The 12,638-nt window shown below is 39.1% G+C and overlaps 1 protein-coding gene across 16 annotated transcripts in view; it reads right to left on the reverse strand.

The window, feature by feature from the left end:
- The window catches only part of HEATR5A (HEAT repeat containing 5A), a 125,267-nt gene that overhangs the window by 29,321 nt on the left and 83,308 nt on the right, over positions 1-12,638 (reverse strand). For 13 of the 16 annotated variants that reach the window (XM_037900563.2, XM_037900561.2, XM_043549699.1 and 10 more), the window contains 5 exons: positions 10,153-10,332; positions 7,797-8,033; positions 6,782-6,963; positions 3,201-3,269; positions 2,274-2,453 (listed from right to left, as the gene is read on the reverse strand). In XM_037900563.2, coding sequence (XP_037756491.1) covers positions 2,274-2,453; positions 3,201-3,269; positions 6,782-6,963; positions 7,797-8,033; positions 10,153-10,332 — 848 coding nt within the window. The remainder of the gene's footprint in view (positions 1-2,273; positions 2,454-3,200; positions 3,270-6,781; positions 6,964-7,796; positions 8,034-10,152; positions 10,333-12,638) is intronic. The other 3 variants (XM_043549702.1, XM_043549701.1, XM_043549703.1) reach the window with 1 other exon arrangement.

Raw genomic sequence — 12,638 nt, forward strand, 5'->3', positions numbered from 1 at the left:
TAGTTGTGGGCTGAAGGTGATGACTAGTTATTTTCTTTGTTGGGCCTGTCCTGTAGTAGATGACTTCTGGGTACTCTTCTGGCTCTGTCAATCTGTTTCTTCACTTCAGCAGATGGGTATTGTAGTTGTAACAATGCTTGATAGAGATCTTGTAGGTGTTTGTCTCTGTCTGAGGGGTTGGAGCAAATGCTGTTGTATCGTAGAGCTTGACTGTAGACAATGGATCGTGTGGTGTGGTCTGGATGAAAGCTGGAGGCATGTAGGTACGAATAGTGGTCAGTAGGTTTCCGGTATAGGGTGGTGTTTATGTGACCATCGCTTATTAGCACAGCAGTGTCCAGGAAGTGGATCTCATGTGGACTGGTCCAGGCTGAGGTTGATGGTGGGATGGAAATTGTTGAAATCATGGTGCAATTCCTCAAGGGCTTCTTTTCCATAGGTCCAGATGATGATGATGTCATCAATGTAGCGCAAGTAGAGTAGGGGCATTAAGGGACGAGAGCTGAGGAAGCGTCGTTCTAAATCAGCCATAAAAATGTTGGCATACTGTGGGGCCATGCGGGTACCCATAGAAGTGCTGCTGACTTGAAGGTATACATTGTCCCCAAATGTGAAATAGTTATGGGTGAGGACAAAGTCACAAAGTTCAGCCACCAGGTTTGCCGTGACATTATCGGGGATACTGTTCCTGATGGCTTGTAGTCCATCTTTGTGTGGAATGTTGGTGTAGAGGGCTTCTACATCCATCGTGGCCAGGATGGTGTTGTCAGGAAGATCACGGATGGATTGAAGTTTCCTCAGGAAGTCAGTGGTGTCTCGAAGATAGCTGGGAGTGCTGGTAGCATAGGGCCTGAGGAGGGAGTCTACATAGCCAGACAATCCTGCTGTCAGGGTGCCAATGCCTGAGATGATGGGGCGTCCAGGATTTCCAGGTTTATGGATCTTGGGTAGCAGATAAACTACCTCAGGTCAGAGTTCCAGGGGTGTGTGTGCGGATTTGTTCTTGTGCTTTTTCAGGGAGTTTCCTGAGCAAATGCTGTAGATTCTTTTGGTAACCCTCAGTGGGATCAGAGGGTAATGACTTGTAGAAAGTGGTGTTGAAGAGCTGCCTAGCAGCCTCTTGTCCATATTCCAACCTATTCATGATGACGACAGCACCTCCTTTGTCAGCCTTTTTTATTATGATGTCAGAGTTGTTTCTGAGGCTGTGGACGGCATTGTGTTCTACACGGCTGAGGTTATGGGGCAAGTGATACTGCTTTTCCACAATTTCAGCCCATGCACATTGGCGGAAGCACTCTATGTAGAAGTCCAGTCTGTTGTTTCGACCTTCAGGAGGAGTCCACCCAAAATCCTTCTTCTATAAGGCATGTTTTCCAGATCTGTAGTCATTCATGTAGCTGTTTTTTGAACCCTTTCCAGTTTTCTGATATCTTTTATCAAGTGTGGACACCAGAACCGAAGACTGCATTCCGGTAATGGTTTCAATAATCACGTGTACAGAGGTAATACCATCTCCTTGCTTCTACTCAGTATTCCCCTGCTTCTACATCCAATTATTGTATTTACCCTCTTAGCTACAGTGTTGTTCTGAGAGCCCTGTTCAACTGATTATCCACTATTACCCCGTAATTCTTTTCAGTATCACTGCACTGCAGGACATAGTCCCTCACCTTTTAAGTGTGATCTATATTTCTTTGTTCCCAGCTGCACATCCTCGCTTTTGGCTGTATTAAAAAGTATGTTGTTCAAATGAACCCACATTACCAACTCACTTAGATCACATGAATAAGTCCATACTGACTAACTGAACTTGCAGGCAGTCATACAATGAGAAATGTGTATACCTTGCCTGAGACATGTTCGCCTACAGAGCCTCCCTGTGACAAATTAAATGCCAATTAAATTTACAGCTTCAGTGGTGAATGATGTATATCCAAAATAGATAACTACAATGGACAACCACAAGTATCCAAGCCATCTCAATTTAAAATTGACATTGAATCACTATGGAATATTAACAAGTCTACTACTTTATAAGGTTTAAAATGCACCTGTGTGACCACATTTAATTTTTATATTAAAGCAAGTTTTGTTATCACAAACTGAGTGTATAGATGTTCATACATTTGGTTGTGTGTAAATTCAGTAGAGAATAGCAAACTTATCATGGTTGTAATTTGTATAAAGTTATTTCATTATGCTTGAAAGGACAGCTCAATACTCTCATCATACAGTTGCCAAGAGTCCTGTTATAAATCTAATTTACTAACCTCTGCCCAAGCTTTGAGCACAGCCAATATCTCCATAGTTGAGGCACTTTCATTGTACAGCTGACTTTGTGCTTCTTTTCCAGCTTGTACTTTGGTCAAGGATGATATGAGCAACTGATGAACCCTTCGAAGGTCATTAAGGTCACTAACTACACCACTTGCTATCCAGGCACTGCAAACCTAGTGATGTACAATAGAAAGTGTGATCACAGGAAAAAAATGTAATTTAGATAGTCCAATTTTATCTGTAAAGTTACTAAACAAGCTTTTTTTCTCCAGTCAGGTATAGTATCGTTAGTCCCAAATTAAAAACAATGTTAACTGGAATTAATATTGAATACGCTCTGGTTACTGTATCCAACTCAGGGGCCGTGCATGCTGGCTAGTTTCCTCCACTTCTACGCCTCCCTCCTGTGACCTCAACATTTCCAACACACCCACAGTTCCTTCTCCTTCCTATTCCCCAATTTTGCCTGTGCATCAGCAGAGTCACCCCCTCTTGCCTTCCCTGCTGAATGGATCCAGTGCAAGGGATAGTTTTGGAAAATAATTTGTTCGAATAATAGTAACTTCTTGACATTATTCTTCAGAAATGACAATATTCTTCAGCACAGGCTGATGAATAATATTTTGACACAGAGAATTCAAAAAAGAATTGCTCTTCTCAAAATGGCTGCCATCTTCCACTGTTCTCATAGGGAGCGAGGTTAAAGGCTGTCCTTAGCAGAAGGTGATACATAATTTGCTCAGAAGAACTTTTAAGACAACGCATAAAGTTATTGGGCTCAAAACAGGGGTAACTGAGTGAAATCCTTCTGCTTGTGATGTACAGCATCAGACTAGTCTTCTGGCTTAAAAATCTATCCATCAGAGGAGATTAATTTTTAGAAAGGGTTTCATTTGAAAGTTTTAGCTTTAAACACTTGCCTGACATGCTTTTGCTGTGACATCAGGCGGGGTTTCTGGAGCAAAGGCAGGCCGAAGTGCAGCTCCAACCTAAAGAGAAATCATTCAACACTTAGCAAAATAATAGTCTGTTTCAATTTTTCTTATAAACTATACAGTTCCCTTCTATTTACACCATGATTTGATTGGGAAAATGATTAGAAGTTAGTTCCTGCTGGAGAACTGTATTGTTCTCTCTAGTAGCTAGCTGCCAGGTATTACTTGGAATCCCAAGATGTTGCTGTCTTACAGATACAGACTGGTTCTGTGGCCAGATCATAGAATCATAGAATATCAGGGTTGGAAGGGACCTCAGGAGGCCATCTAGTTCAATGCCCTGCTCAAAGCAGGACCAATCCCCAATTTTTGCCCCAGATCCCTAAATGGCCCCCTCAAGGATTGAACTCACAAGCCTGGGTTTAGCAGGCCAATGCTCAAATCCCTGAGCCATCCCTCAGTGATGGGTATGAAGAGTCTTTGTTTGGAAGAGGGTAGAAAAAGGGGAGAGCGAGGAGCAACCTGACAGAACAGTTATGCTTTTTCCATAAAAGAGATGGTTTCCTCTTTGAGACAGTGAGATTGAAGCTTGTTTCCCCTGTTTGCTCTGGTTTTAAAAACCAGATCAAAGAAAGCTTTTTCATCCCTGAACTCTTAACCCGATAAAAAGTTTCCCAAACCTAACAAAACATTATTCCAAACCTTGACAGGCCTAAAGACACTTAAGAGGTGGGATTTCCTTACATAAGGGGAAGTTGGGTTTAAGGAAAAGAAAGCAGCACAATATTAATAATTAGGATAAACAGATTTTAACTTGTGTACCTACGGGAGTAAAAGAGACAGAACACAAACCCTACTCATTTCACAAAGAACAAGGTATGAAGAGACACTGATCAAGGCACATGGATTTCACCAATCCTTCATGCTGAGGGTTACTTTCACTGAAGGCAACTGAAGAGAAATTTTCCCTGATGATTTAAAAGATTCTTGTAGAAGAACTTAAGATACATTGCTTAAGTTTGCGTACGAGAACTTAAACTTAAGATGCACTGCTCTTTGTGGCAGAGAATGTATCTTTATATGAACTTGTACAGTGCCTAGCACAATGGGGTGAGGCTCACTGGGGCCTCTGGGTAATACTGTAAGAAAATTATTAAACAACAGATAAAACCTGATTTAAGCACTGGTCTCTATAGTTAGGAAATTCTTCTTTAAATTTCTCCCTTACACTGGATCCTTCAAAAGCTGATACTTTGACCCTTAACTCCCTTCCGCCCCTCAAAGGAACTGAAACATTAATTAAATTGTGCAAATCTTTCAAAATTCCTTTTTTTAAAATCATTTATTTTATAGACCAAATTCCTATTGAAAAAGTATCCTGCTAGTTACTTAAACCATTTATTCTATAGACCCAGAGATTGAAATGCTTTTTGCAGCCAAAGATCAAATTTCACTATAAATTTTGCCACGCAGATCTCATGCTGAAAGAGTGATTGTGTCACACAGATTTTTTTTGAAGTCTCAGGTAATGCTGTGCAGGATGCAAATGAGCATTCATTTGTTTCCAGGGTATCTGTAAAGTCTCTCTTCAAATTTGTTGTGGACAGATAATCCAGATGGAGTTTCTGCTAGTTTAACTTTCTGTGGTAACAGAAATATGGGGAGCACTTCACGCCAGAGCCTGTGTGTTTCACACCTACGCCCATCTTGGGTAGTGCAGACCAATAGAAAGGAGCTGGATTTATAAGAAGTGGAAATGGGTAACTCCTTCCTGAATGGGGTGGGGGTGGGGAGGGGGCGCAAGGTGCTAGCTTCCTTTAAGGAATTCTGTGTGGGCTTTGCTCAAGAAGCCATTGTTTGATGTTGAAGATCTTTGCCAAATGGTTGTCCTATATCTATCTTCTTTTTTTTCTGGTTAAATATTATAGAACAGGTTGTGGTGACACAACTCTCAGGGTATCTAACTGTTTCAGATCTCCTGGACGCCTATCATTTTATGAGAGGACCTGAAATCCTCAGAGTATTAAATGAAGACCTGGTGCCCATACCAATATTATCAGATCAGTGGTCTTTGATACCATTGATCATAAAAGTATTGTTGACTTGTCTTACGTGGCAGGAACAGATAGCCAATTTCTTTTCTTGTTGGGTGTTGCTGGACATGTCAATGTGAGATTCAACGGGGTCTCTCCCCACTCATCCAGAGGACTATCAGGGCACGCTAGGAAGGAGAAATGGGCTATAGAGCCTTACGTTTTCTGGTAACACAAAGTTGTGTGTGTCCATTTCTATCAGCCCAGATGATGTAGTTAAGTGCCCTATGTAATATTTGCTAGAGACTGGAGTATGGAAGCTGGCCAAGGATAGACCCAGATAAGATTAAAATGATGCTGGTGAATTGGGATACAAACCAGAAAAATATGGCAAAAGTTATATCTGTGCCTTAATATAGGATTCATGTCTGCTATTTTTGATGCGGGTGTGCAGTGCAGGGTGAGGGTTTGATTAGATTACTTCGCCAGAGAAATGACCATGACAGCATTTTTCATCAATGACAGGCAGAAGGCTGCAACTTTCTCTTTCATAAATGGACCTTGTTATTGCAGCACACACTTTTGTTACCTCGAGAGTAGATGACTGCAAGGGCCTCTTTGTGAAACTAAATCATAAATTATTTTAGGAAACCAAAACTCAAGCAAGAATACAGCAACCTATTAAGTGGGATATCTCATTATGGCTACACTTACACGAGTGCTTTGTTATCTAGAGTGGCTTACTTACTGATTACCAGGTAGAGCTTAAAGGGGTTGGTTATAGCTTACAAAGCCCTAAATGGCTTCCAATCTGCCTCCTCTCCACGCAACACAAATTCAACAGAGGTCCTTTGGTTGGTGCTCCCTCTGTTAAAGGAGAAGAGAGGCTGCTGGGAGGAGAGTGTCTTTGGAACTTACTCTCACACCCTTGGCCTGAAGTAGCCAAAATCTGTTGATCTTCAGGTCACTGTGAATCCCATCTATTTTCACAGGCTTTTGGGGAAATGAGGATTGTGAGGGTTAGCACTGATAGGGAGGGTTGAATAGTTGTTTGCTTGTGTTATGGTTGGATAATAAGGATTTAAAGACACTGCAAGACTTCTTATTTATGTATATCAGATCTATCCAGTGACTTTTCCTCACTGAGGACTATGCTCATTAAGAGTGAAGTAGTAAAAATATGGGAACCTGAATTACTTGAGCAGTTTTTTGGTTTTTACCATTTCCTTAGATTTGAAATGCACCTCTCTCTTGTATTATAGGCACACCTATAAATGTTATTTTAAAAAATTACAGTGTAACATCTTCACTTTTTCATTTGCCATGTTCAAAAACAAAACAGATTTTGCTTTCAAACCCAAAATCTTTAGTCTAAGCAAGCACAAAGTTTCAACCCTGAAGTGAAAATAAATACAATAGTTTCAGTGACAGACAAATTGAACCCTGATTACAGAACTAGCTACTGAAAATTTTCTCTTCGTTATCAAATTGTCCATTTTTTATATAAAATTTTTATAATCAATAGGTGCTTACATTGGCTTGATATTGCTCCAGAATTACATGACCAGGAAACTCTGGTTCTGGAACAGATGCAAACCTCCGAACAACAACTAACAATGTCTGAAGCCCAGAAAGACGGAGCTGGTCACTGTGATCTGTGGCAGCCATAAAAGCCATGCGGATCAAGTCAGCTAAATGCAATACCAAAAAGTCATCTGGGGACAAAAGAAGAAAAATCATTTAATAAAAACAAACTTGTTCTAAAGTCTAATTTATATTAAAGATGATGCAATTGTTTCTATTTTTACATAGTTGGGCCCCAAAGCATTCAAACTTATTTTCTACTTTACTATATGCTAAGGGAGCTTGCATTTCCTTTAAGGAGTTGTTTATACCCAAGAGCATGTCACTTGTGAGTACTACATATAGTGGATCCTAAACAGGAGCCTTTACTCTCCAGAGAATCTACAGTGAACAGTTCCCTTTGCTTTCAAACGAGCACCTTTTGTCTATTCCCCAATCATGCAATGATATCAGCCAATATTTTTCCATTTTAAGGTAAAAATTTTGAAGGAAATAAAAACCTCTATATTTGAGGCATCAACATTTTCAGATTAGCATGCGGAAGCACAGAAAATTAATGGTGTGTTCATCGGTAATTATGCAGATTATGGAATAAACAGAGCAGTGACACTAGTTTCTTGGATATTCCTAGATTACAAAATTGTGTTGCAGTACACAGGCACCAGTTATCGCTTCTAGTTGCCAATGTTTTCTATAGGAACAATGGCGCCCTATTTGCATGTCATGCTACAACAGCTGGGTAAGTGAGTGTCAACACTGCAATTATATGCTAATATTATGACTAATTTACCATTGGTCTGTACCTCAATGAGTACAGGCTTCTAATCATTTTAATTAAAGGCTGCAACAGAGGTTATGAAGAAATCTATAATGAATTTCCCTTAAGTCACCAAATGTTAAAACATAAAAGTTTTCTTTGCACTCTATAAAATTCTCTCGGCATCTCAGTTAGTGTAAAACGTACCTCTTGAATCCCTTTGTTTCCTTTCCTGAGCCAGCGTTATGTCAAAATGTGCCCTGCCTGCATTTTCACAGTGGCTGATAATTTTACAAACACACTCTGCAGCAAAAACTCTAGTGGACCATTTTGGATTAGTGAAAGGGTGGGATCTCTCATCACTTTCAGAGGTTAACACATCATCATCCTCTTTAGCTCCCTCCTCTTCTTGGGTAGTATCCACTGAAGCTACTGAGGTGAAATCTATATTTTTTAAAACACCGAAAAGAGAAGGAACACAACTGATTGCTGAAGGAATTCAAACACATTACTGACCTGTAAGTGCTAGCCTTTAACAGGTTAACGGGTCTAGAAACTGCAGAAAGTATGTGGTGGCTTTTAAGGTTCCTGCAGCACCTAATCTCACTAGCCCTCGAAGATGACCAGGCTGCTCCTTCCATGGATTACTTATTCCAGTTAGTACCATAAGGTGGTCAATGATTTTGTCTCAAGATATTCTGCAGTCATGGCTTGGTCATGTTACTAGACCCAAGGTAGATTACATGTTACTGAGCTTTAGGGTTAAAGTAGTCCTGATGACATTAATAAATGTTGGTATCTGCACCAAAAGCTGTTTTATAGGACATGTCTCCATGAAGAAACTACATATTCCTTATTACTATTACGATTGTTCACTTGGAAAGTTACAGCGGATTTTGCAAGATAACTTTTTAACAAGTTCATCGCTCTTCTCAGAGTCACCACTTCCCACATCTGTTGGAGAACCTAGAGCTCGAATAAAAAGACAAATGGACCAAAACTATCTTTTATTTCTTACATAATCTTTTGAGGAAGGCCAAGGTCAATATCATGAAAGCAAACCCAAGTCACATGGATTTATGAATGAAACAAAACAAATCCCAGGAAAGATTTTAGATACAACAGAAACTACCAGTGTCCCAAATCGCAGGTTGTTCTCTTCATGTACAACTAGCCAGAATAAAATAAATCAAAATAAAAGTCAAAATAGTTTAAACCAAAACTGATGCTTTCAGGGGCATAGCTTCTTTCTGAACTCAATATTCCCCAAGAGCCTCTCTTTGTAGTTCCTCCTCATCATTTGTTCTCCATCCTTAGAATTCAGTCCTTTCAGAATATTCAGTAGGGTAACTAGTTCAACCTGCTCTGAATGATTCATTTAGAAGCATAGCTCTGCATCATTTCCTCCATTAATAACAAAGAGCCAATAGCTTAAGGGAATTTTATTCTGGATCCCCAAAGGGCCTCACAGCCCCAGTGTTTACTGCATTTTAATTTCTGCTATGGGAATAAATAAAATCGAGGACCAGAGGTAAACCCCAAATTTCTGAACATTAACTATTCCAAACCTCCATATTGCTAAAAACTCATATCTTGTCCTACATCCAAAATTCAATACTGAAAACCAAAATTTATGATGAAACCTTGATTTTATCAATATATTGTTGTCAGTCAAGACCTTTATAAAAACAAGGATTGACCTGCTATTGAATTATGATTGAAAAGTGATTTTTATTGAATGTTTTGAGATCAAATACTATTTCATTGTAAACCATGCCATTAAAGTATAACAGAAATGTAGAAAAAGATAGATAATTTTTGTATGACTACATTTCAGCAGAACATTTCAAAGACTGTAGGTTTTCAAGATTTTAGTTGCTCTTATTTATTTACTGAGAACAGCCACTTGATTAACAAGAAATTGACAACACAGCAGAATCAAGACCGAAGCAAAAGGGCTTGTCAAGATTAATTTTATATCACACATTCCAGGAAGGAGTCTTACTATTGACATATTTTCTCTAATGTCTATTTAGAGCTAAACCAGACTCTACTAACTGTATGGGTGTGGACTATAAATTTCATTAGGTACAAGCACAGCTGCATACCATGCACATGACCAATACCATAAGATCCTCAGCACGTTGCTTTATAGCAACTAAAGATTAATTGAAAAGGAATCCACATACTATACACTAGTATCAAGAACTAGCCTGAACCATTATCTCAGATGTGATGATACTTTCCACTTCAAAGTTTGTAGAAATTTGAACTTTGTGGCTCATGCCTTTCATCAAGTAGGATATGACTAGTCAAGGAAAGCGATACTGTTCACAAGGCCTTTTCAGAATGCGAAAGGCAGTCAGGAAAGATCAAGTAATTTCCCATTCTAGGGAAAAAAGTTCAAGTATCAAACATTTAAAATAAATAGCAGTAATATACTTTTTTCTCAATCTGTATATGTCTTAGAGATGAGACTGATTACTTCTCTCCTGTAAAGCAGAGATCATATTTGTAGGCCTTGTTTTATTACATTCCCAGCTAGGGATATGTTAGCACTTACCAGCTGAGGCAGCAAGAACATCTTTACAAAGCTTCAACCAGAACGAGAGCTTTTCCACTGCCACTGATGTGAGCATATGACTTAGGGTCTCTTTGATATCTTGGCATAGTCTTTGATCCAATTCTTTGTCCAGCAAGCTCAGCAATGCCCCCTCCAGTCCAACTTCTCTGATGTTAATCTCTGTTAAGAACACAGTATTATCTGAGTGGTATGCATCACAAAATTGCCAAAACACAGGAGTGTAGAAATTCAGTTATGGTGCTTAATAATTACACGTTATACACTGCAAACTGCAAATATCTGGTCTTGAAACATTTAAAATGATTGCTTAAAGTTCTAATGCCATGCCATCTGGGTGCAAAACCAACTTTAAGAATACCACATTATTCAATATTGCTCCAAATGAATTGCACCCCAGTAATTTTTCTAGCTTTCCCCAGGGTCATGAAATGCATGTCCACTGTGAATGTGGCTTTGTGTTATGTTAAGCTGATTTACTAGAAACCACTGAAGTGAGGATGTTAATGTTTAGCTCTAACTGCTTGGTTAAAATCCCTATACCCATGTTAATGTTTTACTTTCTGAAGAATTCTTCACTGTCTGCTAACCCTTGTTATTAGCTTTTGAATATGTAGCAGGTTATTAAGGTTTTTTTAAATGTAATTAGTCATTCAATAGTTTGCTTAGAATTTACTGTAATGGTTACAAAAGTACAAGATTGAAAATGGCCTTAGACATCAATAACATCCAGTGACAGAGCTGTGGTGAGGATCTGTAGGCAGCAACACATGCCACCAATACAGCCAGGATGGGGAGGAGCAAAGAGAAGTACCCACGATTTCAAGTTAAGGAATTTTTAATTAATTGTAAATTGAGTCTGTGACCAACAGGAAATGCTTCTTCTGACAACATTCTATTCTACTTTGGTTCTCATACTGTGCCCATCCATTTGGTATCTGAACACCTAAAAAAAATTTGTTAACTTTGAAGTTGATGACCTGTGACCCTGTCTCAACTTTGAATTTGTCTTGGTAGAGATCATAGGGTATCAAGTTCACAATTTATATTTTAATGCTGCTAATGCTGACAGGTTTATATTGATTAGTAGAGTGAAATGTGCTGAACACAAGTAGGGGAAGTTAAATAATAAGACAATTAGCATTTGCTATGCTAAAAAGGCAACATTTATTTAGTGTGAGGCCAAGTGTGGCAGGCCTGATTTTTCAGCAGTCAAGGTAGGCCCAGAGGCTTAACCCAAGGTCATATAATTGTGTCTTCTCATGCTGTGTGACAGACAAGCGTAGAAAGACGAGTACACCGCATAGTTGCATGAATAAGCTTAAAATAGAGTATGGGGGAAAGAGGATTTTTGCAACTATGTAACTACAGAGATAACCACTTGATTTATTAAGAAATTAATTGATGTTAATAGCTTGTCAGTAGTTGAAAGCCTAAGTATGGTCAACCAGACCACCACACACAGACAGAAGGGCAGGGCTAAGTTTCTTATGCTAGTAGAAATGGGCAAATATGGCCATATATCGGGGTGTGTGTGTGTGTGTGTGTGTGTGTGTGTATACAAAACTGGATACTTTCCTATACTCCGGGTACATCAGGTTTCTGAAACACTGTCAATTGGATCAAGACCGGTTCTCTGATATGCTCCACTTACTGATTCTACCTTTGTTTTCCCATATCTTAGGAGTATGTGAATAAGTTTATAATCCTAAAAGCTATCACTTTATACTGTTTAGTTATATTAATGAGTGGACTTGTTCTGATGTTAAGTAAAGCATTTATCTATATATCCCCCATTGATTCCGTACTCAACAAGTATCATCTGTGTAGCCGCCCGAAGGGAAGAAACTGTGATGATAATAAATATTACCAGTGCAAAAATTGTTCAGGCTACAAAGTTAAGGTTAAATGATTCTCCATGTACCAAAACAGCTCTGAAAGAACATAATAGTAACAAAATACACATATACAGACCATCTGGAAATTCTCAGTTATTACCGACAGTTGATTATTCTCATTTGCTTAATATCACTAAATTTACAAGTCAGCACTCAAAGTGGGCCCTTAAACCCATGGTGTAATCCTGTACTAGAGAAAAAGAGGCTTGCTAAATGCTAAAATAACATTGTCACATAATCTCTCTGAGATAGGTACAGTAAATATTAGTGTGCACCAGCAGGGTCTATATGGACCAATTAATGCACAACATGTTAGCCTGCTTTAGCAATCACACAGCTGTAGTACACACCGTCACACTATGTTGACAAGCCCTTAGTGTAAAGGAGGCTGCTGTGATGTACATTTACACTCCAGCTTGCCACAAACTAAATATTCATACAGATAAGCCCATAGTCCTCTTAACAAACAAAAATAATTTAAAACCTTTTTGGGTCTCCCTCGGGGCTTCCTCTTTTTCCACCAAAACTTCAAAGAGTGCAATGGAAGCTGGCTGACGAACTCGCACATAA

The sequence above is a fragment of the Chelonia mydas genome, chromosome 6, assembly GCF_015237465.2.
Source record: "Chelonia mydas isolate rCheMyd1 chromosome 6, rCheMyd1.pri.v2, whole genome shotgun sequence".
Lineage (NCBI taxonomy): Eukaryota > Metazoa > Chordata > Testudines > Cheloniidae > Chelonia > Chelonia mydas.